The sequence below is a fragment of the Cetorhinus maximus genome, chromosome 8 (genome assembly GCF_964194155.1).
Source record: "Cetorhinus maximus chromosome 8, sCetMax3.hap1.1, whole genome shotgun sequence".
NCBI lineage: Eukaryota > Metazoa > Chordata > Chondrichthyes > Lamniformes > Cetorhinidae > Cetorhinus > Cetorhinus maximus.
Window position 1 is genome coordinate 6796003 of NC_135886.1, and position 26804 is coordinate 6822806.

The 26804-nt window shown below is 44.8% G+C and overlaps 1 protein-coding gene across 1 annotated transcript in view; it reads right to left on the reverse strand.

The window, feature by feature from the left end:
* Window positions 1–322: 322 nt before the first annotated feature.
* The window catches only part of plekha6 (pleckstrin homology domain containing, family A member 6), a 293021-nt gene continuing 266539 nt past the window's right edge, over window positions 323–26804 (reverse strand). The window contains exons 19-26 of the mRNA XM_078546389.1: window positions 23315–23411; window positions 17000–17109; window positions 14947–15144; window positions 12294–12455; window positions 11053–11186; window positions 10134–10276; window positions 7974–8078; window positions 323–6188 (exon numbers count right to left, since the gene is read on the reverse strand). Of these exons, the coding sequence (XP_078402515.1) occupies window positions 7978–8078; window positions 10134–10276; window positions 11053–11186; window positions 12294–12455; window positions 14947–15144; window positions 17000–17109; window positions 23315–23411 (945 nt within the window). The 3' untranslated portion in view covers window positions 323–6188; window positions 7974–7977. The remainder of the gene's footprint in view (window positions 6189–7973; window positions 8079–10133; window positions 10277–11052; window positions 11187–12293; window positions 12456–14946; window positions 15145–16999; window positions 17110–23314; window positions 23412–26804) is intronic.

Sequence of the window (26804 nt, forward strand, 5' to 3'; positions counted from 1 at the left end):
GTTAGTGAAGTCCCATCTTTGAAGGCCAATTATCCACATGACTCACCTGAATGCAGCAGCTTCTCCCCAAGACAGTAAAAACTCTCTACTTCCATTCAAGCCTTTTCACATTCTTCTGAGCTGCACGTATGAACACTAATAGGGCTTTGTCACGTTCCATAGTTTCTATTTAAAGGGACACTATCTCCATGATAAGGTGGCTTGTCAATTACTTTAGCAAATGTGGAGGGAGCATAAATAAGTATCAAAATTGACACATCCTTTGAAGCTTATTTCAAGCACTTCAAACTTGACAGATTTGTAAAAGTCAAACACTTAAGACTTATGTTATATATTCATTTTTTAATTCTGGTTAGTTTCAATATTTTTTCATAATATTTTTTGATATTTCTTTATTACAATACATTGATGTACATTATAAGGTATACCTCTTATCTAAATTCCCAAACAACCAAAGTGAGCTACGATGCCTTCCCCAACACACCTTAGCAGTCACGCAATGAACAGCTTATAGTCTATGAAAAAAATACCTGCTTTGTCAAATAGGAAACGGGAACAAGACATGTTAAAGAAACACAGTGCCATGTGGTTACAAATGTCATACTCTTGATCCTTTTACCTTCCCTCATCCTGAGTCGTTAAGTGGAAAGTTTCCCAACCCCTTCGTGATAAACACCCCCAACCCCCCACCCTCAAACAGGAGGTATGGTTGCTGCAGCCCAGCATTCCTTTCCTTGAGTTCTCAGGTTATCTGCCATTTCACTTTACAAGATTGCACTGGAACAGCTCTTCCCCTTGGTGTGGTCTGGAATGTGGGGCTGAGGGAGGTGACAGGTCGGGGGGGGGACAGTGGGAGCGCGGGGCAAGGTATGTGGGAAGCCAAGAATCTCTGAACAGTCCATGGATTTTGAAACTGCCCTCCCTCATCTGAAGAAGCCAGAGGAATAACACGAAAGAATCATGTTACAGAATCGGGCAATATTTAATTCTAAGCCTAGGGTTCAGAAAGATCACTGACCCAGGCAGGGCTAACCTGGAGCTGTGGTCCAAATTGTATAATTAGTAGCACCATCTAGACCGGCAAGGAGGGTGGACACAAAAACGGATAAATCAATTGTGGGTGTGCCTTGCCTTTTAAAAAAAATGCATATAGATGTCCAGGACAGGATTGGGCACTTTTATGATGCCACCTTGGCCAACACTCATTGTCCATGCTGCACAGGAAAGATGGTCATGTGGGTGAGGCACTGGCTGGTCATTGGCACCTGTAGAATTGCAAAATGGCATGAAGCACTGCTAGGCAGGGGATAGTGCAGGGAGGGAGCAATTTCTAGTTGTGCCAGTCTATCTTTCAGACTGAGCTTCCAAAGGAAACCTGGATGCTGGGGAATTGTCCTCAAGTGTCACAACATGTGAGGAGGACACAGGCTTGGCTTGGCTGGAGTCAGTGGACGGTCACCATAACTCTATACACACTCCTGCCCTGAGACAAACAGAAATAATGACACTGACCAATTATTAATCGCAGATTCAGTCATGGATTGCAAATGGTTCTCAATCAATGATAGCTGTTCATTCAGAGGCAATTAGATAAGGAGGCAAACAGACCGAGAGAAACTCCTAAGTGGTCCTCAGTTTGGCCTGTTGGGGACTTTACTGTGCTTGGGTTTGGCAAAGGTTCTCAACCACTTTATGAGCATGAGAAGGCAGTGCAATCTTTGCAATCACTGAATGCATAGAACTTCTCTCCTTTTAACTCCCCATAATCAGTGTTCATGTAACAAACAGTTCTATAAATATTACGCTCTTGCGTGGCTAAATCACATACAAAAATTGACATTTTCTTGGCTAAAGCCTGTTTGAGGGATGTGCTTTGCTCAACTAAATGAAATTGAAATTGTTTTTTTATCTGCTGTGTTTATTGATCTTGCTATTAGTGTATGGAGAAGTTGGTCAGAATACATTCACTGCTGTAGACCTGCCTGTGTGAGGCTATTGCTGGGATTTTAAATGAGCAGAAAGCGAGGCCACACTCAAAGTGCAAACAATAATGAACAGGATTGGATAGTGCTTCAAAACAGACCTGCTGGGTTTAGTCACTGGTTAACATTACAATTGCCAAAATTATAATTTTGACCTGTGTTTCCAGGCAGTGCATTGTGTAGCACTGTCAGCATTTCTCACACACACTGGCTTAGCTAGGCTTCACCAGCCACAGGTCAATTATTGTTCTACTTGTTGACCCTCTATATCTCAAACACCCAGTCCTATCTCCTTCCCCAGTTTACATTTCACATTCCCCCAACTCAATCTATAAATCTATCCCCACCTCCCCAACCTCATTCTCTTGTTTTCATGCCCCGTTCACATCCACCTCCCAAAGTCACTTTCCCTCCTCACCTGTCTAGCTATGCTTTGGCCAAGTTCTTACCCGCATCTCCCCCCACCCCACCCCCCCCCCGCTCCCTCACCCCCAGCCCAGTGTAGCACCCTTGTGTGGTTGGAGGTGGGGAAGCTTCCTGGTCTCTTCACTCTGGTCCCCCTCATGATCCTGTTTGGCTCTTGCCCACAACGTTTTTACTTTGCTTGCTCCGGTATCCTCAACATTGTTTGTGCCAGCGAAGGAACCAGGGCCACCTTGATACGGTACTTCTGAATGAAACCAATACTGATCCAAACAGTGACCATTGACCATGCTCCTTCATTTCAGCACATCATGGAAGCGATTGCTCCTGACAACAGCATTGACCAAGAGTCTGATGAGACACTGTAACCTCCACATACTCCACGTCTACCACAAGGTCCTACAGGAAAACCTCATCAGATAACAGTTAACAGCGGCTTCATGACATATTGAAACCATGTACAGTCTATTAGTGCTGCAGTCACTTACATTTAAATAGATCCAAATTTCAGCTTTCTTTTAAAAAATAAAACTCTTTCTCTCAATTGACCTCACAATTAATGTAACAAATGTAATGCAATGAATAGAATGTTTTAACATCACTGAAATGTGCCAACTTCACCCAAGAGTAAACCAGAGAGGTGAGGCAGAGTTAGTCTCTGAGCAGCAACACTGTAAGCGTGCTAACAGACTCTTTCAGAGTCACTCCGGATGGAGATCAGCATTAGATTGGTTATTTTTTTTTATTTTTACAGTTTCTTTATATCCCTTTACAGAGTGAGCCATCCCCACACCCGGACAGCAGTGGAAATCTTTCGCGATTGCACAGTGGAAGACTCAGAAGCAAAGAAGCCACGTGATTGGCTGGTTGGAAAGGAACCTCCCGACGGATGAAATCTCTGCATTGGCCGAAGCTTGGTCGCTTCTTGAAATGTCCAGTTTATATATAAATGCGTCACCTTATGCTTGACGTAGCTCTAGATTTAGACTGCAGCTATACTGCAGCTGCTGCAAAAAACAAGCCGGCGTGTGCCTAGGCCACTGGCTTTAGTACATATAAGTTAAACCGCCACACCTTTGAAATGACTTTGCATGGATGTATAACTGCAGTCATAGTTATCCTTACTGACACTTTCACATCTGTTTATTCACTTTAGGATTCTGAATTCAGTGGTTCCGCTTCATGGATCCTGGCAACCAATTCAGTGAGCAGCATTCGATGGGACTGGAGTTGGGCACGTTTTTGGGCAGTAGTTCAACACCCTCCTCCACCAAGAGGACTTACTTTACTGCCTCAGAATTAACCCAGGGAAAGCACACAATCCAAGAGTGCCCCCGGTGGGTACCAGTGATTAACCCTTTACACAACAAAGTGACCCCTTTTTTAAAAATTTCTCTCCAACAACCGCTCATGGGACCATATTTAATGGGTATCAAGCTGCTCAATGGGGCTGGCAGTCCAGAAGACCATCACGCCAGTAAGACCAACTTTGAGCTGATAAATGACCCTAGCTAACTGGCATGGCATCTAAACTGCGTCATGTTGATTCCTGCAAAACATGCAATTGCCCCTAAGCACATTCCAACTGCCCCTGAGCCTCACCAACTAACGTCCTCAGTGTAATCCTCACGTTTCAGAGCTGCTACAAGACTAGAAGAACCAGGATTCCTGCTTCAAACTTCTGCTCGACTCGCAATATTGATCTTCCATCCAAATTTTGGCCGCTCCTCTCCTGAACTCTGACCCTTGCTTCCACACATGTTGCCTCCCCAGAACCTCCTAAAGTGTGAGTGCGACCATCACAGAGAAGATCACAGATGAGGCCCCAATCTGGTCCTGAGCTAAATTTTGAGAACTCGCCATCCATCAGAAGGATGGATTGTTGGCAGTGGGAGAGCAATTAAACGGAAAAGTGCCTTAAGGAACCTAATTCGCAAACAAAAATTGATAATAGTCACATTACTGATCAATGCCGGCCTTGATAGGTGGCAGTCTGAGACCAGATAAATCAGTCTCACCATAAAGAGATGTTAGGCTGGTTGGATTGTATCTGATGTCTACACACAGTGGAACCTCAGACTGATAAGATTGCCAATAGGCAACAGGACTGGGCAAAGGAGCTCAGTGCCTTTAAATTCTGGCATAAGCTTTTCATCTTTATACAGAGAGGTAACAAAATAAAAACGCATATATACAGAGAGAAAATTCAGAATCATACGCTGCAACAGTTAAACAGTGGAACGTTCCCTTTGACATTCAAATATCCCACCGAGCAGGCTGGACTTAATTTCAATGGCCTATTTAGCAAGTCATAGAAAAGCTCATCAACAGCCAGTCAAGAAGTGGTAATTGAACCTGACACAAGCTCTGTAAAACTGAGTCATCATCTTAATTTTGTTTTCGCATTATCCGTGGCAATGCAAGTAGCTGGGGTCGTTGTCATGTGAACGCACCACACCAGCGTGCAAAGATATGGTCCCATGTTGATAGCATGGGCACAGTTAAGTGCTTGGACAGACTTGGAGATGAGCTAGTTTACACTTTACTAGGCCCAAGGTCATTACAGCCTCTCCAAACATGCTTTTCAATATAGTCAAAAGCAACTAAAAAAAATTAGACAGAAAAGCAGAGACTGACGAGGTGTTACATTCGCAAATTTGGATTATTCTGGAGTAGATCATTCACTGAGAGAATCTACTGAGTGACACCTGTAGCAATGACAGGTCTGACTGAGAAGGAAAGTCTAGGAGGGTATTTATTTTTTCTTAATTAATGTATTCACTCTTTTGAATGCGTGTTTCTCTGCCTCAAGGCTGCTCCGTGATGCCTGTGCATGGAGCTGCCTTTAAGAGGCTCCATCACTTGCACTGATGACCAAAGTTTCGGGGCAACCTGTCCGCTGACCTGAAGCTGCCCAACTTTGGGTAAAGATGGTACCAGCTGGTTATGCGGAGTATGCAGCCAAGTACTGTTTGATGTATGATGCCCATGCATCATATTTGCATGGAGTAGCCATTCCCCTCCAAGACTGACGCAGCGGGAACCTCTGGTATCTGGCCCCTGTCAATCGGTTTTCCCAACCTCCTCCTAGATGTCTCTTGGCAGGGGAGGCAATGCTAAAACTAATTGCCCTTTAAAAAATAAAGTTACTCATCTTCTAGGGGTCTAGGTTGCTTCTCTTCCTTACAAACCAAACCCCACCCTCCTCGTTGGAGCTCAATTTCCCTCCAGCCTCATCTCGCCTCGTGCCTCAGGCTTTGTCTAATGTACAATCCCTACAGGGCTTTGGAGTATCTCATTCCCTTTCTTTGTTACAGTTGGAGCTGGAGTCCGGTGGAGCTGCCTAGGAAATTTGGCTTCCATTACTCAAGAAGTCACCCCACTTTTTTTTTTTAATCATAAATATTTTTTCCCGGCTTATAATGGAAGAGTTCAGAAAATATAAAATTCCTTCATTGACCTTCCTTCCGTTCAGAACCTCAGCTCTACAGCGCCAGCCTAGGTTCCTCAGAATTCTGTAACGCAAAACAAAAAAAATCACAAAAATCATATCACATGAAGGACTAAAACAATAAGAAACTCTTAGATGAATATAGCATCTTGGGAGGAGTTGCCCTCTTTGAATATAAAGGAATCATTCGGTTCTGGTCTGCACTGGGTGTCAGTTGGCTCCTGATAAGACTTCCATTCAGTCTTCAACTCAGCCCTGACGGTGGTATCGATGTACCTCAGGTGGTCCTCAGTACGTCGACCCGTGATACTTGATGGCGGCCACAGCTTGAGCTGCAAAAGGAACATTTAATGAATGATCTCGCCACACGTCACAGCTGATCAGCACTCAACCCCACATCAGAAGAATAAAAGGTCATTAAATTAAGGGGAAAAGTCGCCATGCCGCAAATAAGATACAGAATGAATAGACTGTGAGACAGCGCAATCCCTTACTTTGTAAAACTCATAAGTAGTATGTAAATGATTGAGAATTTAATTAACTCAGCCTGACATCATATGATCACCTGACTCAGCATATGATCGATGGATTTTAATACAAAATGCAGAGTGCAACAGACCTTTCATTTCTATTCTGTAAATTAACGAGATCTGCATCTTGCAACGTATTGTAATTATTTGTATGCTAAAATGATCATAATTGTGCAATTCTTTTATTATTTTAATGCTTGTCTATAACTACGTTATGAATTATGGTTACTGGTATCATTTGTATCATCATCACAATTCAGTACCTGCCACCCTGATGATTGTCAATCAACCATTTTTAAAAATGAGGCTCATCCCGAACACCAAGGTCACTCAGGTATGAGAAATCTGAAGAAACTTGAGCTGGTTCAATCTTGAAAGGAAGCAACTCGAGAGGGGACCTTATCTAAGTGAAGATGTTAAAAGTCTTTTTGAAATGAAACTGTGTTCGTACTAGGGCTCCCAGCCCTCCCGCTTTGGGTAGAGTGGGCGACTGTTCCCCCAAGCACTCATGGGGATGACTCTGGAGAAATGGTCCTCGTACGCAAGGTTCCTGTGTATCTATTACTTTGGTAGTTGTTAGCATTCAGTCTGAACCCCGCTGATCCACCAACATTTGGAAACACACCATTCATTACTGGTTGTGAAGATGATAGCATTTGGGGCTAAAGAAAATTGCTTCAAAAAGATCCATGAGTCCTGAGAGAACAGCTGGGGGAGGGAGAGACAATGAGGTGAGAGGACGAGAGAGAGAGAGAGAGAGAAAAACACCAACTGGAAGACAGAGTGAAACAAACTGGGAGAGGGAGAGAGAAACACAAACTGGAACGAGGGAGAGTGACATGCACTCATGTACAATGGGCTTTGTTTTGGGAATCAAGCATCTTTGGTGCTTCTTTCCTTGGGACTGGATATCACCTCCCTGAAACTGGATTTTGAGGGGTGGGGTTTGAGAGTCAATGAATTGAATTAGGTTTGGCTTTGGTTTTATTTTTTTTTTTATATAGCTTGCCGTGTATTGTAAAAAGTCACAAAATTGTAGGAAAACTTTAGATTTTACTCATATTGATGAAGTTTTTGCCATTAACTTGGAGTATCTCATTGTGATTGCAGCTGTCAAGCATCACAGGTAATTTTTATGTAAACACTCCTTATCCTAAATATCTTCCTATTCTTTTGTATTCTGCGACCTATAAATTATGTATTCACCTCACTATAAATCAAAAAGGCAAATATTTCATTCAGAGTTTGGTGTTACTGAGACACTCAATCAGGATAAATGTAACAATAGACTTGCAAAGGTCATGTGATTAAACCTCACGATGGCCCATGTCACATCATCAAATGTCACGTGATCGAAGGCTGCACTATCAAATGCCAGGGAATATATCAAACCAAAGTTGGAAGTCCTAAGAATAAGAGTCGTTGGTACAAATAAGAAAAGGAAATGGTAGGTGCCATGACAATCTGATCTAGCTCATATCAACCACTGCATTACTGTCAAAGCTAACACCTCATTAAATAAGCTTAATAAGAATAAAAGGATGTAGTTCTTTTAAAGTTAAGAATCTTTCTTCAAAAACTGCTTACTTCTTCAGACACACATTAAATGGCTTCCATCAGTAACCTGAGGTGGCAGTGATGAGATGGGAGATGATGGTGGGGTTGAAGAACCTGGTGCACCCAAAGCTGGAACTAAATGGAATGAAAGCATGGCAATAAATGAAGCAAAGATGATGGCAAAAGCATGCTTTCCACAATCACACCCCTAACAAGCCCACAGCAAACATCTGCCCTTTTACTGACCCACATTTCCCTATCCTCCCATACTTAGTTGCTTTTGCAACATCCTACCTGCCCTCTCCACTCATGGCTGCCGTTCCCCCGCATAAGTGAATGTCCTTTCACAGCCCAGGTTTCTTCGCATTCCCCTCTCCATAGCTTTCACCACCTTATGAAGTTCCATCATCAATAGCAGCCCACCTTCCCCCCCCACATCCCCTGCATGCACCCCGCCTGTCCTAGACCTGCTTCCTTCTTGCGCTACAGGTAGCTCGCTTCCTGCACACGGTCGGCCTCCCTCCATCTAGATGCCCGTCTTTGTTTCCAGTCCCCAGATGTGTTGCGTAAAACTGACCTCCCCCTCCACTGGTACCAAACCCTTGCAATGCTCTACCCAGCTAAACAGGCCTGACGCTTACACACACTCCCTCCGATGCTGTGAAGTCCACGATGATGTTGGATTAAAGTAAGAATGTGTTAGATAAATGGCAATAGATTAAAAACAAATATCTGCTTTTAGAAAAAGTATTGCTATGTAGTTAGAACTTAGCGATAACCCATCCTAGAGAGAAATGCACTTCAACAAACCAGCTCTCTGAGCTGAAGCCACATTTGAACATTTGGAAAAAAGCATCTGGGCAGCAGTAGTAAAGCCATTTTATTACCCATCCAGGGTGCTCCTGAGAAGACGCTGATGGGTTCTCTTCTTGAAGCACTGCTGTCCTTATAGTGATGGCACTTCACAATTGCATAGAATTTAAACATTTAAGCATTAAAACAGTTTACGGTCCAGGTGTTAAAGGTGTTAGCAAACTCCAGGACAAGGTCACTGTAATAATGAAGGAGGAGCAATGTATGGCCAAGCTGGGATAATGCGTGACTTGGAGGGGACTCTGATGGGAATTCCCACTAGACCTGAGAAAATGGAAGGGAAGAGGGAGCAGGATCTCGATAATAAACGGTGACAAATGGTGCGACAATCTGAAGCATTACGCTGAATTTTCCGCGGGATTCGGGGCCCTGGCGCTGAAAGCACATGCGGGTCCTGACCCTGATGCTGTCCAGGTCTGACCTGCCTGTGCCATCTTCCTGGAGGCAGCCAATTAACACGTCGCCTCCAGGAGCCTGGTCCAGTTAAAGATAGAGATGGGCAGCGCAGGTGGGATGACCTATCGGAAGGCCTGAGGCTGTGGGCAGCTAACAGCCCCACCAGCAGCCATGGGTGCTGCTGATGCAGATGGGAGACTAAGAGGGCACCTCAAAGGCTTCTAAACTTGTTAAAAGCAAATGTGGTCATAGCTGCCAGGGCATCATTATGGCAGGGGTGGTGGGGTGGGGTAGAGGAGGGGTAATTCCTCAACAGGATAATCTGTAGCTGCAGCTGTGGCAATCTGATCACCCTGGGAGAGGGGGGATTTAAAGGATACGTCAATGGCTCCCTGGCCTGTTGCTGGGAAGACACCTCCAGAGAACTTCAGGCTCCACACCCAATGGGAAGATTCTGTCTCCACTGGAAAATAACCCCCAATGCCCTTAAGTGGTGTAGCTGGAGGCAGGAATGCGACAGGAAGCCTACTTTTCCACCCCAACTCCCACACCCTTCTTCAACCGGTCTCCATGGGGCCATGGGAGCTCAGCTCATTAACTCTGTTTCTCTCTCCACGGATGCTGCTTTACCAGCGTTTTTTGTTCTTATTTCAGGAACCTCTGTCCCACCTCAATGACTCTCTGTCTCACCTCAATGACTCTCTGTCTCACCTCAATGACTCTCTGTCCCACCTCAATGACTCTCTGTCCCACCTCAATGACTCTCTGTCCCACCTCAATGACTCTCTGTCCCACCTCAATGACTCTCTGTCCCACCTCAATGACTCTCTGTCCCACCTCAATGACTCTCTGCCCCACCTCAGTAAAGACCTGTACTCATTAGTCTCCAGAACACAAGTGGAACATGATTGCAACCGTTACCTGATATGAGCCGACTCCGCCTGGATGCCTCAGTGGCGAGGGCACAAGAGATCTCGATTCTCTTCTCCTGTTCCTGTAGCTGGAGCTCAGGGTCTATGTTACTGTCAGTGAGCCCTTCAGTTAGTGGGACTATGTTCTGCAAACTAACATCAAACAGAGCATTCACTTTACTGTCCAAATGCATAAACCATCCTTCTCCCACCCTCCTTCCTGGTCCCCCCAATTCCAGCTTGAGCTACCGGCTACAAGAAGGTCCCTCTAAGGCTTTCTCCCCAGTTGTAGAATAGAGATATTCTAATAGAGAATATAGGAACAAACTATGGGAAATACTCAAACACTGCAAGTCACCATCTCCCCGCTGCCATAGAAACCATTTTTAAATGATTACGCATATACAGGTGACACCAAATTAGATGTCAAAAATTGCTTATCAACAGGAAAAAGTAGAGTTTACACTGACATTCTAATTACATGGGGGAACTGAAGATTTAACAATTATATACATGCACCATCTCAAACGACCTTAGCACTTCTTTGTAATATTGCATCATTTGCAGTCTGAAGGAGAGTTTTTATTTTGAAAATAACTCTCAGGAGGTGGGCCTCACTGATGGTGATGGTGACCCTCCATTGTGAATTGATACAAGGGGGGGGGGCTTGTTAGGCCACTCCAAATGGCAGTTAAGAGTCCACGTTGGTGTGGGATGGAGTCACAGATAGGGCAGACCAGGTAAAGGGAGCAGATTTCCTCCCAGGGAAGGGCATTTGTGAACCAGTTGAATTTTTTTTTGTAGAGCAGCAGATAAGGATTTGCTGGTAGAACAGGGATTATGCACTGTGCTGCTCACACTTCAATCTCGTGTGTTACACAGCTGCCCCTAAGCTTCCGAAAGCTCCCCTATAACTCAGCCATGGGTACCTGGATTTTGCGATGAGCGTTTTGATCCGTTCCACTTTCTTCTGCTTTTCTTTGAGCTCCTCTGGACTGAGAGGGAGTTCGGGTTCGATCTCGATGTATCGCTCAGGGATGAAGACCTTGTCTGGCGTGGACAACTGGACAAGAGAAAATCAGTCAGGACGAGAAAGGATAAGGGTTCACGGGTCTGTAACCACAGTTTGTAACAAGAGGGCAGATAGGCAGTTCATCACAATACTCACTAGCACGAGGATCTGGGGCAAGGTAAACCCAATTGTTGGCTTCGTCAAAACAAACGTTGCTATTTATCAAAATGAGTGAAGTCAGCACTGGGGAAGTAACACTCTTTGCATCGGATATTGGGTTCAAGCACATCTCAGTTAAGTATAGCATTGTTCATTTCTACCTCAACACAATTCACTGGGGGCTGATGTGGTGGCTCTGACAACAAGATGAAAAGTCAGGGGGCAACCCCACCTCAGCCCCATTTCCAGCAGCCCTGGCCCTGATTCTGCACCCGTTCTGTGCCCGTTTTATAAGATGAAGACAGGAATTATGGTCAGCATGGCTACTTTTTCCAGTCTCGTTACTCTTGATAGTTCCCAAAGGTCACACACACTCATCCTGCCACTTTTTCACCATTTTTAGGGTTGGCACATCAGAGGATATATAGTTCAAGTGTTGCACAGTCTAACGCCCTTACTACCCGAGTCAGCTTGGGTCGTCGTGGATTCAAATTCTGCCCGAGGGCCTGAGCACATAATGCAGGCTGATGTGTTAGTGCAGCAATGAGGGGTACAATTCCCCAGGATGCCACTTTCAAGCGACTACCCAAGACCTGATGGCACCATTCGTAGAAGGGCAGGGAAGTTCTCCTGGCCAACACTGAACCTTCCACCAATGCTAAACCTTCCACAGGCCAACCGGTCACTCGTTTCAGTGTGTTTTGTGGGGTCTTGCTGTGCATATTCACTGCTGCATTTGCCTACAAAATGCCCATTAGTACACTGAAAAGTAAATCTATGGTTGTGAAGCACAAAGGACATGAAAAGTGTTTAAAATATGGAATGTTCCCATCCATGGCCCTATGTCAACATTTCATTATCTCCAATAATCATCTTGTGCACACTCCGGTACTCACCCCTCTTCACCACCTCAGTCCCCTAACACATACCCCCTTCTCCACATTCACACTTCCTTCCCACAGTCACTCATCATTTTGCACGTCTACCTCCACCACACACCTCCTTGTTGATGTCCACTGAATAATGCTCAGGCTCCAGATCCATCCTCCTTAGACGGGCAATCTCTTCCCTGGGGGTCTCATGGAAGTTTCCTGCATGATCCCCCCTGACAGCTGCCTCCAGGTGAGAGATATCCACCTCTGTGGTCTTACGCCGAGGGACCTGGATTTGGTGGGAAAAAGCACAAGGAAGGATCGTCAAGCCCTCTGGAAGGCAACAGTTTTACCAAACCTTAAATTTCACCAACATAATTTTAAAATCAACTGATAGGGGGATATTGATATTTTCTGTTGAGTGCAATGGTGGTTCTATTGGGACTGATGGTTTCCCTGTGTTCATGCAACCGTGTGATTGACCATGTATCTGGATTAATGGCAGGAGTCTGCAAATTCATATGGGAAATAAAATACTTTTGTTTTTATAGCACCTTTCATGAGCTCAGGACATCCCAAAATGCTTTACAGCCAATTAAGTATTTTTGGAGTGCGGTCACTGTTATAATGTTTTTTTGATGTTGACTGAGGGATAAATATTGGACAGGACATCAGGGAAAAGTCCCCTGCTCTTGTTTGAAATAGTGCCATAGAATCTTTTACAACCACCCGAGAGTGTAGAAGGGGCGTCGGTTTAATGTCTCATCTGAAAGACGCTGAATTCTCAGAGATTTGGACATGTTGAGCTGGCGCAGCTTTGGCTCAGGGGCTAGAACTCTGGCCTCTGAGTCAGAAGGTTATGGGTTCAAGGCCCCCTCCTGATACTTCAGCAACACAAAAACCCAGGCTGACATTCTCAGGTGGATGGAGAATATCCCTTAGCAACTATTTTGATGAGAAGTAAGGGAGTTCTCCCCAGTCTCCTGGACAATAATTATCCCTCAACCAACGTCTCTTTAAAAAGGATCACACTATCTGGTCATTATCACATTGTTATTTATGGGAGATTGCTGTGCACAATTTGGCTGCCACATTTCTTACATTACAACAGTGACTACACTTCAAGTTACTTCATTGGCTATAAAGAACTTTGAGTCATGCTGAGGTCATAAAAGGCTCAATACACTGTCACGTCTTTTCTCACTGGGATCTCATCTAACAGGCCAACACTCCAGCTTTGCCCAGTCAACGGAGTGTGAAGGAACCAGCTGGCTTCAAAATCAACACACGATCTCTCTACCAGCTGATCACCTCTGCCTACCAAGGCTAACAGGTAGAGTGAGGCAGATCCCTTGGCACCTTGAACAGGCTCCTGATAAAAGCACCATGACTGGGACAACACTGCAGGTCACAGAACAGAAATTACTATCAAGGCTGGTTTGTGTACAAATGCGAACACTTCTGTGCTCATTTGAGAACAGGAGTTAACCTCTTTATACAACACTGTCTACGTTAAAATACAGCAAAGAGGAATTTCCTGCAAGAGAATTAGGCAGTTGAATGGCTTTATGTTAATGCCTACTTTTGTAACTGCTAATATTTTTATGTTTAAAATTCAGTCCTGCAAAATACATCTGACATGTTCCAATTTCATTGTAATTGTTCAGTATAAAAGGCAACTTCAATGTAACGTGAGTAACAGATATGGTCATTAAAAATATAAATAAAATAAATAAATTTAACAATCTCTATCGACATGAGGGATGAGCATTTATTTTTCCTCTTACCCCCAAGTATCAAGGTCAAACACTCAGGTAATAGATGTAGAGTAAAATTTCCTCTACTAGCTATCTTAACAACATCCCTTTAACCCAACCTTGGAACAGTGCCCTCAACACACCATTGTGAGCTTTCTATACCAGCCACTCTGTGGTCAGTGAGTGGGATTGCTAATTCAACATCTTTAGATGTAGACTGATGGGACTGAGAGATTGAAACTGGACTCAAGGTGACAACTCATTTCACTTCAAACCTTTAATTTATCTGCAAGGGAGGAGACATTGAACCCTTCTGGTGCCGGAGAGGACAGGACAATAAAAATAGCCTGACCAACTATGCCACCCGACAGCCCATACAAACCACGGTGTTAACAGTAACAGAAGGCAGTTGTTAATGGTTTGTTAATTATAGTGTTAAGATACATAGGTGAAAAGCATTGTTTAATTAAGTACCTAGTGCACTTATAAAGAGAGACTGCTGGGACAGGGGGCATGGTAGGTAAGAAGTGGGGTAGGGACGTGGCACAGTGGTATTGTCACCAGACTAGCATTCCAGGGAGCCAGAGTAATACTCTGGGGATCTGGAATTGAATCCCACCACGGCAGATGGTGGAATTTAAATTCAATTTAAAAATCTGGAATTAAAAGTCTAATGATGACCACGAAACAATTGCTGATTGTCTGAAAAATGCATCTGGTTCACTAACGTCTGTTTACTTGCCATCCTTACCGGGTCTGGCCTACATGTGACTCCCGACCCACAGCAATGTGGTTGACTCTGAACAAGGGCAATAAAGGCTGGCCTAGCCAGCGACGCCCACATCCCATGACCGGATTTTTTTTTAAAAGCAGACATGTGTATTGCTGCACTCTGTAAAGAAATCTATTATCAAAAAACGTATTAGTGTCTAGTTTGATACTTCACCAACTGGCTTGGGAATGATTGAACAACAATCCTTTCCTGACATGTCATCAGTGAAGCGAAATGAGCCAATGGCATACCATGACTCTTCGAACAATGGGCTTTGGGCTGCTCGAACCTGCAGCCATCAGGTGGCCGGATGTTAAGGTTAGACTCCGCCTCTTGTTATGCCCTCGTAGCGATCCATTCTGGTGACGCTTCATGCGCTCAGTTTGTTCCTCAACGCTCATCTTGGATTTTGCATCGTTGGGATGCGCGCCGCCGCCTTTCGATTTTTCCTTTGGCAAAACACAAGAAATCCCTTTGGTCAAGGAGGAGGGGTCAACCAGCGAAAAATAAGCCACCGTCGCTCATGGCAACTTGACCAGCCCAAGTAGCTTCAATGATGGATGGAGTCCCATCAGATAGTTGAAATAATTTTAAGTCAGTAAAACCATTTAGCGATTTTTTTTTGTCAATTTCTTAATTCTATCAAGGAGTAGGGAACATGGAAACAGAAGGAGGCCATTCAGACTATCGAGCCTGTTCCACCATTCACTTAGATCACAGCTGATCTGTATTTTAACTACAGTTACCCGCCATAGCCCTTAACATACACTTACAACAGGAATCTATCAAACTCCATTTTGGGGGAGGTGATGGTGTAGTGATATTGTCGCCGGACTAGTAACCCAGAGACCCAGGGTAATGCTCTGGGGACCCGGGTTTGAACCCTGCCATGGCAGATGGTGGAATTTGAATTCAATAAAAATCTGGAATCAAAAGTCTAATGATGACCATGAAACCATTGTCATTTGTTGTAAAAACCAATCTGGTTCACTAATGCCCTTTAGGAAAGGAAATCTGCTGCCCTTACCTGGACTGGCCTACATATGACTCCAGACCCACAGCAATGTGGCTGACTCTTAAATGCCCCCTGAACAAGGGCAATTAGGGATGGGCAATAAATGTTGGTCTAGTCAGCGACGCCCACATCCAATGAATAAAATAAATTCAATAATACAAATGTGAATTATCAAGAAACTTGTCTTGCTGGACATTCTGTTCAAGCACTTGTGAATCTGGTGTCACTGAGTGTGAGTATGGGGAGGGTCTCGGAGGTAAAAGGGGAACCCCTACTCCACCATCTTCTCTAGGGCAATTAGGGATGGACAATAAAAATCTCGGCCTAGCGATGCCCACATCCCATGAATGAATTTTTAAAAATTCCTTTAGTACCCAAAAATCTGTCAACCTCTGTCTCGAATATACTCAATGACTGAGCATCCACAGCTCTCTGGAAATTTCTCCTCATCGCAATCAGAAATGGCCGACTCCGTATCCTGAGACTGCAAATCCGTGTTCTAGATTCCCCAACCAGGGGACGCCCCTTAAGGATTTAAGATTCTGATATACTCGAAGAAGAGGAGAGCTGGGTCAGAAGTAACCTCCTGGTTCTGAGCTGTATTTTATAGATGCCAACTATACCCCTTGGATACCAACAAAAGTCCCAGGACACCTGCCCACATACACACACCATCTACATATGTATCTCAAATAAATTGCTCAGAAGGTAGACAGATTGGATGCAGTGTAACCTTCGAGCAAAGTCCATATTCCATTAATAAACATGTTCATCATGTCCAACATGTTAACATACATGTTTATCTCCCCATTAATAACACAAACTTTAATGACAAACTTCATGAACAGAATATGTTCAGTGCCTGGCCGACAAGTCCAAGCAGTTCAAGGTGACTGACAGCACACGGGCTGATTTGCAAAAGACTCCTATGTTTGAACGTAATTTACTGATAGCATAAAATGCCCAGAGTTATTTGAAGTCTTACAGATGTATCAGAAAAACCAAAGTTGGGGAGGAGGATTCTTTCAAGAATTTTTTGCGGTTTAGTGCCTCCTGGTGACTCACTATTGTACTGTTGTTTGTGAACTTGGCCTCCAAAAGCAACCCCACCTCTAGTTGAAGGATTAGCTTTAAAAATAAAAGTATCTCAATTTTTACTGTTATTTTCACATCTTGGCAGCAATTTTTGGTAAAATGTAAAAACAAAGTAATGCCAAAGGGGCGTAGGGTGGAGTGGGCCAGACGAGAGGTTTGTGGGTTAATCTGTAGTGAGCTACCTTTACACTTACTCGTGTCTGAGATTCATAATTTGCTTTATCGCTATTGCGAACTGCAAGGTAGGATGGAGATGGAGAAACATCTTCTGGTGGTGATTTGGTCCTTGGAGGAACGACACCTACTGTAGAATCAAAGGGAATATAGGTTAGAGAACTCTGTCAGTGCAACTTTCAAGTTACCTTACCAAGAGCAGACTGGTACCAAAACACATTGACAGTGGATTTCTACTGTGGTCCTTCTTCTTGTCTACCATAATTTGAGGAAACAACTGGATGAACAACTGTTAAAAATCCGAGATTTATAAGTTTGTTATGTTTTGAGACTGTCTGTTTTATTTAGGGTAAGATGAAGAGGATCATGTGGCCTGTTCAGGAGTCTATCTGACAGTGGGCCTAGGTGACATGGATGTTTAAAGGGAGGCCCAGATTGTTTTGCCGGAAAGAAGGCATAAGGTGTTCACACTTGGAGACAATGGCAGCAGTATCTACGTCGACAGTGGTTAGACTGCTAGTCTCCAAAGTCCCAGGAAGGTGTTGAGAATGATGGATTGTAAACGGTTATGCTTTAAACTGTCCATTTACTTCAAGGATAAAATAGAATAAAGAATAGCTAATCAGGACTTCTACCCAAATATATGACCCATGAGATTCACGCTGCCATGGAGTTGGGCTTTGAGAGGGAGAATGTCCTTAGGGAGCTATTGCAGGATCGGTTTGCAGGCTTTCCTAAAAGATCACTGAAACTCACAGACAAGCTAGTCTACCAGGATCCTAGAGTGAGAGATCAACTAGAAACAAAAAGTCTCTATGGTTAACCATGCAGGAATATGGGTGAGAGCTCACATCGGATTGAAAAGACCAAATTTGTGAGGAGGCTGGATGATTCATCCAGCTTGAGCTGGAGGGAGAAACTCCAGGGAAAAGTCTCACCAGGAAAGACAGTTCTGGGGTTAAAAGTTACCAGGCTTGACAAGGAAAAGAATGGAAGTAAATCCTTGGGAGCTAAGAATCACTTTGAACTAGTTGCAGGACATTGTAAAGTCGAATTGTTAGGTGGAATTTCCGGTTGTATTAAAAGTAAAAGGGAAACATTCTGTTTGGTAGTTTAAAGTATAAATTGCCTGCACAAATAGTGTTTAGTTAATAAAAACCAAAAAATCCTGGAAATATGCAGCAGGCCAGACAGCTTCTATGGAGACAAACAGAGTTAACATTCCAGGTTGATGACCTTACATCAGAACTAAAGGAAATTAGAAATATAAGAGTTTTTCCGCCAGTGAAAGGGGGTGGGGTCAGGAAGAACAAATGAGAAGGTCTGTGATAAGATGGACCTCAGGAGAGATTAGCTAATGAAAGATTTTAAAAGTGTTCACAAAGTGTTTAGTTGTTGATCCTAGTTTGCTTGTTACAGTAAAAGTCTTAACACGTGTCATATCATCCTTTCAGCTATTAACTGGAAGTTTGAATTTCTTTTTAAAAGTTATCGGTCTCTACAGAGATTATAACACCACCTTTTCACCAGGGCGCCTTGGGCTCTTCCAGCTGAGTGACAGTTAAACGAGCAGAAATTTCGCCACCATGCACTACATGAGAAATATAAGACACTGCTTCTCTCCTACCCAGTGGCTAAAGTGTAACAGCTCGAGGATGTAAATACCAGGGGACAGAAATTAAAATGAGGAAGATGGCAGGACAATGGAAACTTGGGCAAACTCTTTTTTGTTCAAAGGGTAATAGGCTTGTGCAATAAGTTACCGGCAAGGGCCATTGTAGCAAATAGCAATTTTTTTTTTTAATTCACTCATTTTTGGGATGTGGGCATTGCTGACTAGGACAGCATTTACTGCCTATCCCTAATTGCTCTTGAGAAGGTGGTGGTGAGCTGTCTTCTTGAACCGCTGCAGTTCATGCGGTGTACGTACACCCTCAGCACTGTGGGTGTTCCAGGATTTTGATCCTGCGACAGTGAAGGAACGGGACCTGGAAAAATTTATTAATTTTGCTTCCAATCTCCACCCCTCCATCATTTTCACATGGTCCATCTCTGACACTTCTCTTCCTTTCCTTGACCTCTCTGTCTCAACTTCTGATGATAGACTGTCCACCAATATCCATTACAAGCCTACCGACTCCCACAGCTACCTCGACTACAGCTCCTCACACCCCGCTTCCTGTAAGGACTCCATCCCATTCTCTCAGTTCCTTCGCCTCCGTCGCATCTGTTCTGATGACGCTACCTTCAAAAACAGCTCCTCTGACATGTCCTCCTTCTTCCTTAACCGAGGTTTTCCACCCACGGTCGTTGACAGGGCCCTCAACCGTGTCCGGCCCATATCCCACGCATCCTCCCTCACGCCTTCTCCTCCTTCCCAGAAACATGATAGGGTCCCCCTTGTCCTCACTTATCACCCCACCAGCCTCCGCATTCAAAGGATCATCCTCCGCCATTTCCGCCAACTGCAGCATGATGCCACCACCAAACACATCTTCCCTTCACCCCCCCCGACGGCATTCCGTAGGGATCGTTCCCTCCGGGACACCCTGGTCCACTCCTCCATCACGCCCTACTCCTCAACCACCACCTATGGCACCTCCCCATGCCCACGCAGAAGTTGCAACACCTGCCCCTTCACTTCCTCTCTCCTCACCGTCCAAGGGCCCAAACACTCCTTTCAAGTGAAGCAGCATTTCACTTGCATTTCCCCTAACTTAGTCTACTGCATTCGTTGCTCCCAATGCGGTCTCCTCTACATTGGAGAGACCAAACGCAAACTGGGCGACCGCTTTGCAGAACACCTGCGGTCTGTCCGCAAGAAAGACCCAAACCTCCCTGTCGCTTGCCATTTTAACACTCCACCCTGTTCTCTTGCCCACATGTCTGTCCTTGGCTTGCTGCATTGTTCCAGTGAAGCCCAACGCAAACTGGAGGAACAGCACCTCATCTTCCGACTAGGCACTTTACAGCCTTCCGGGCTGAATATTGAATTCAACAACTTTAGATCTTAAACTTCCCCTCCCCCCATCCCCACCCCGTTTCTCCCCCCTCCCTTTTTTTTCAATAATTTATATAGATTCTTCTTTTCTCACCTATTTCCATTATTTTTAAGTCTAAAACTAAAACTTTGTTAGTCTTTCCACCCCACCCCCACTAGAGCTGTACCTTGAGTATCCTGTCTTCCATTCTTAATTAGCACTTTTCTTAGACAATATCACCACCTTCAACACCTCTTTGATCCTTTTGTCTGTGACATCTTTTGATTATCTGCTCCTATCACTGCTTATCTCCACAATCACCCCACCCTCAACTTCTCTCTCCCCCCGCCCCCCCATCTTAGACCAGCTTATATTTCATCTTTCTCCTAACTATACTCAGTTCTGCCGAAGGGTCATGAAGACTCGAAACGTTAACTGATTTCTTCTCCACCGATGCTGCCAGACCTGCTAAGTTTTTCCAGGTAATTCTGTTTTTGTTTTGGATTTCCAGCATCCGCAGTAGCTTTTAGCTTTTTGTCTTTATCTAAGGAATGGCAATATAGTTCAGAGTCAGGATGGTGTGCTGCTTGGAGGGGAACTTGCAGGTGGGGTGCAACAGAATACATGAGTTCAACAGACTACATGAGTTCAAGAGGCAATTGGAACAAGAACATATTATACATTGGTTTCAACACAGAAAATGGCCCGAGGTGCTTAACAGTGAAGATATGGATGGAGAGCAGTTGCAGGGGAGTTGGGAGAGGTAAGTGTGTCAGACGCTCCATTGATCCTTCGTATCTCAGTGCCCACTCCTCGATGTCTGGCTTATTATAGGCTGCCATGGTGGATTTTGCCCTCTCTAGCTCACAGCTGCCATTGGCAGTTGAGCGCAAATGTGCTGTTCATTATGATGTATCGTTGCAATGAGTAGGTTAGTACCATCCTTCAGCTGGGATGTGACTGGCTGACCTCAGAGCTGCCACCTTAGAATTTATCTAGTATGCGACACTGCTTCTGTGAAGTAAAACGTTTCTACCCATTTTGTTCCTATGTGATAGAGTACTCCCACATGCATCACTCCATCAATCAACAGCTGGTAGAATGTTCCAGCGAGGGTATTTATTAAGTTTATATATTGCAGCACACTGTACAGAGTGACTAGTCCTTTGTTAACATTACATTTTGGTATGGGGGTATATTATAATGTACAGTAAAAGTACTACACCTGTAATGATCCTTCTGAAAGACTTTGGCCTTATGCAGTACATTAATATATTTAAATACACAGATGCCAGCAAAGAAAGACAAAAAAGTGAAAGAGAAGTTAAGACTTGCATTTATATAGTGACTTTCAAGTCCTCAAGACATTCCAAAGAAATTTACATAGTCAATTAGTTGTTCAACTTTGAAATAATGTGATGGGATCCTCAGTTTAACATTTCATCCAAAAGATGGCACTTCTATAGTGCAATACTCCCTCAATACTGCATAGGAGTGTCAGAGTAGATTATGTGCTCAACATCTAGAGTGGGACTTGACCCCTCAACCTTCTAACTTAAAGGCAAGTACGCAACCGAATGAACCAAGGCTGGCACATCACCCTATACTTAGCTGTGAAGCTAACTAAAACTGCCTTAGCCCACATCCATAACATCGCCTAATTTCATCCATGCCTCAGCTCATCTGCTGCAAAAGCCCTCACTCATACCTTTGTTACTGTTAGACTTGGCTATTCCAAGGCACTCATAAGAACATAAGGACTAGAAGCAGGAGCAAGCCATTCGGCCCCTCGAGCCTGCTTTACCATTCAATAAGATCATGGCTGATTCTAATCTTGCCTCAACTTCACTTTGCTGCCTGCCCTACCCATAACCCTCAACTCCCTCAGAGATCAAAATTCCGTCCAAATCAGCTCCAAATATATTCATTCCCCTAGCCTCCACTGCTCTCCAGAGTAGAGAATTCCAAAGACCAACAACCGATTGAGAGAAAGAATTCCTCCCATCCCAGTCACAAATGGGTGACCCCCCCAGTCTGAAACTATGCCCCCTAGCTCCAGACTGCCCCACGAAGGAAACATCATCTCACCACCCACTCAACACCCACACCCACTCCTGACTGGTCTCCCATATTCCGCCCTTTGTAAACTTCAGGTCACCCAAAACTCTGCTGCCTGTGTCCTTATTCTCACCAGGTCTCCTGCAGCTATCACACCCCCACTAGCTCACTGGATATTGGCTCCAGGTCAAGCAACGTCTTGATTTTAAAATTCTCAACTTTGCTTTCAAATCAGTCCACGGCCTCGGCCCTCCCCATCTCTGCAATTTCATCCAGCCCTACACCCTCCAAGAGATCTGCGCTCCTTCATTTCTGGCTTCTCCAGTTTGGATCGCTCCTTCATTGGTGGCTGTGCCTTCAGCTGCCAAGGCCCAAAGGCTCTGGAACTCCCTCCCCAAACCTCTCTGCTTCTCTACCTCCCTCCTGTTTCATGATGCTGCTTAAGACCTCTCTCTTTAACCAAGTTTTTGGCCATCTGTCCTGAAGTCACCTTATTTGGCTTGGGAATTTTTTTTGATAATGCTTCTACAACGTGCCTTGGGATATTGTCATAAATTAAAGGCGCAATATAAATGTGAGACATTCTTGCTGTCACAAAGTATTTTATGACCAATGGAGCGGGGATTTGAAAAAGAAAGCAGCATGTTTTTAAGCTTTTATTGAACAACTGGCATCATTCGAATCCCAGGATCCCTGGGATGGCCAGGTTTTCGTATGAGGAGACTGGGTCTGTATTCTCTAGAGTTTAGAAGAATGAGAGGTGACCTCATTGAAGTGTACAAAATTCTTACAGGGCACGACAGGGTAGATACAGGAAGGATGTTTCCCCTCGTTGGGGGGTGTCTAGAACCAGGGGACACAGTCTCAGGATAAGCCATTTAGGGCCAATATGAGGAGGAATTTTTTCTTCAGTCAGCGGGTGCTGAATCTTTGGAATTTTCTACCCCAGAGGGCTGTGGAGGTTCAGTCATCGAGTATGTTCAAAACAAAGGTCAACAGATTTCTAGATAGCAAAGACATCAAGGGATACCGGGATAGTGCAGGAAAATGGCATTGGGGAAGGTCAACCATGATCTAGTTGAATGATAGAGCAGGCTCGAGGGGCCGAATGGCTTACTCCTGCTTCTCTGTTCCTAAGTTCCTATTCTGGCTGGATGTTCCAGCTGTGAATGAAGTTATTTGAGATCCTATTGCAAAAGTGAACAAGATTGCCCCAGATTTAATAAATCTGGACACTAAATGCTTGACCTCCTGCACCCCAGAGGAACACACTTGCTGATCTCTTGCAGACTGTACCTTTGTTTTGTTTCTCGGCCTCCGTGTCCTGCTTGTTTTGCCCCGCGCTACCCTCGGAGCTGGTCTGCAACATCGGCCGGCCTTCCTTCCTGGAACTCTACAGGAGAAAAACAAGATAAAACATGAGGCCCGAGGTATCCGAGATGTGGCCTGAGGTCCCAGCCCTTGGGGACAACGAACTGGAATAACATGGTGGGTGGTGGGGAAGTGGGAGTTGAAAGCGAATGGTGCAATGAGCCCTGCTCCACTGGACTTGGCCAAAGCTAGGGAGTTCCAATGTTTTCACCAGGGAATGAAGGGTCCCAAGAGTTTGGAGTGGGGGTGGGGAATGCGGGGAAGGGAGTGACTCAATCCAAACTCCAAGCCTATGAATTCACATTGTAGGCTCCTCTCTAAAATTATAGAAGGAAAAATCCTGTAAGATCTGACTATGCAGGAAGCAAGCTCCCTTTTCACTGCTTAAAGTGCACAGTCAATGTGCTGGAGCGTTGCAGCCATACCCAGTTAGATGGGTTAGAATTCTCTCTCTGCATTCATGAACAATGAGGAGCATTTGCTAATCTCAACAAGTACAAGCAGGAATCTGTTCTCTTTAAGCAGAACAAGCATCATTTCCCTTCTTGGCAAATTCAAAACCCACAGGGATGATAATCTTTAGCGCCTTTGCAAATACCTCGAGACTCAGAGCATTAATGCAGGGAAGATAGATCACCTGCTCAGGGCATCTAGAGAGTGCCATAACCGTTCGGGTCAGGAAGGCCTCCAGTTCAACACATGCCTGGACTGAGTCAGTTGGTGGTAGCCAGGTGACAATGCTATTCATTGTCATCAGTGCCCCTGGTATGATCCCACGATGACCTGTGACTAGTGTATCTTAAGTGTGGTGAACGGTGCCTGCTACAGTGACCTCACTAAACAGATCAAAGTGCCCTGTGCAATGGTAGAGTACAATATCATGCCCAAAGTTTTATAAGTCACATATTAAATTCAAATGGAATACACCAAATCACAACACACTGGCTACAACAAAGAGGCATGAAATAAGGGGTTTCCAATTATCAATTTTTGACAGATTTGTAACATAAATTTCTGTTCACGTCATCCCTGTTCTCTCTGACCTACTTTGGCTCCTGATCCAGCAATGCCACAATTTTAAAATCTTCATCCTGTTTCAAACCCCTCCATGCCCTCACAGACCCCTTAACTCTGTAGCCTCCTCCATCCCTACGACCCTCCAAGATATCTGCACGCCTCCAATTCTGGCCTCTTGTGCATTCCTGATTTCCATCGCTCCACACTGGCTTCAGCTGCCTAGGCTCGAGGCTGTGAAATTCCCTCCATAAAGCTCCCTGTCTCTCTTTCTCCCTCTTTAAGATGCTCTTTAAAACCTACCACTTTGACCAAGCTTTCATTCACCTAGCTTGATATTTCCTGATGCGACACAGTTTCAAATTGTGTTTGCTTACGCTCCTCTAAGGCGCCTTGTGATGTTTTACTGTGTTAAAGGTGCTATATAAATGAAAGTTGCTGTTATTATGTCAGAGTGACTCTCCAAGTAACAGTCTGCAGTCATATTAAGAACTTTAAGGGGTCAGCATCGTACTGTGTTTAGTAAACCTTACCTGGGGTCCACTGTTACACAGAGATACTAGGCAATACCATCAACTGTACTGAAATGCATCACCGAGCCATATCAGTGCAATCAGATGAGAGTTGCTATCACCATTATCCCTTACTAAAAACTTAGTGCCAAGGCTGCAAATCAAATTCGTTTGTATCCTACTTATTTCATGCCTCGAAATCACATGAGCAGGACTGAAACAGATGGGAAACCACAAGACTTGGGACTGATGTAGACAGTGGCCTGGCCAGCCACTTACTGCCATGCCTCCTTCAATTCTCTTCATGTCCAAGGTTGTCTTTCCTTTCTCCGCCTGCTCCCAGATGTCCTCGATAGAGTAGGCCCAGAGGCTGCTCTCAGTGGGAAGAGGAGGGACTACAGGCAACGGCCCTTGCGGTAGGTAGGACTGCGGAAGGGGAGGTCGAGGTGGGCGGGTCTCCTGAGACAAAGAGCGAGCAAAGCATAAAGAGTAACTGCAAAGCCAGGAAGACAGTGAGTGAGCAAGAGGAGGTTAACGTTTGGAGGGCTTCCCCTTCGAAATGAAGCTACATGGAGCGGCTTAGAATACTGAAAACACGGGTAGTGTTTTGGTGAATATTTTATCATTGGTGTGCAAGGTGATTGCTGCGGGACTTAGGGACACTTCTCCACTTCCTTTCTTTCTCTCTGAAGGTTGCTGACTCATGCTGGAGTGTCGTTTCTTGGGCACTAGGCAGTCATCTGATACCTCACACAACTGGCCATGAATTGTGTACAAGCCTTGTCAGCAAAGGTACATGGCTACCTGAACACTGGTTCAATACAATTGAGCCCCATTGTATCTTCAACCGTCACCCACCCACACACACTTTCGAGTAGTGGCCACTGGGTAGAGATCAAGAGCACAGGTTTTAATCTTCGCTCCACTGGAAGAAAGATGCCTAGACAAATGATCGTGCCTCCACTGTTGCTCAGACACACATGTTTGAATCTAGTTGGAACACAAGATAGGTATTGCACAAGCCAGTTCAGAGTCCAACTCCTTCCACTCTGCACCAACATGTTATATAAGCTGTGGCTTTACAACATGCCTGACAACAGTGGTTTTCAAGCTCTTTTATGTGGGGAACCCTTGCAAATATTGACACGCTACCAGGGCTTTTTATCCTGGCTTCAAAATGACAGTGCCAGCGACCCAAAAGGAAAATGGAAATCTCATTCTTATCATAAAACCCTCGGCTTGGCGAGCGGGGGAGGGGCCCGCGCACCGAGACCTAAAATGACATGGGGTGATGTTGGGCATGCGCCCCAATGTCACCACGTGCGCCATTCAGGTTTTCAGTTCGGCGGGCACGAGCCCAATTCAGCTGCGTGCCCGCTGAACTGTCAAGGGCCTATTACGGCCATTTAACAATCAATTAAATCATTGACCTGAGTTGCCCGTCCAACCTTAAGGTTGTCAGGCAGGCGAAGAGCCCAGGTGGCCTTCACATTTTTCATGGAGCCTCATTCACTGACGGGATGAAGTTTCGTGAACGTTTTTAAAGTGTTGGAAAACTCTTTATTAACATTAATGGGCATGTCCCAGTTCATGTGGCAGTTTCATATGTGGGGACATGTCCTTCAAATTTTTTTCTCCTTTTATTCAATGGTTTATACGTGAAACTAATCTCCCTGAGGAATCTCTGTGCCGCGGAGATTTCTGCGCTCTCACTCCCCGACTCAGCCTACTCCCCCCCGCCCGCACAGGGTGCGCTCAGCGCTTCCAGGTGTGCGTCACACTGGGCGGGCCTTAATTGGCCCACCCACGTAAAATGGCGGCGCCCAGTCAATCGGGGGCGCCAATCAGCTGCGCGCCCACTCCTGCAAAACACCCCCGACGGGGAGAAA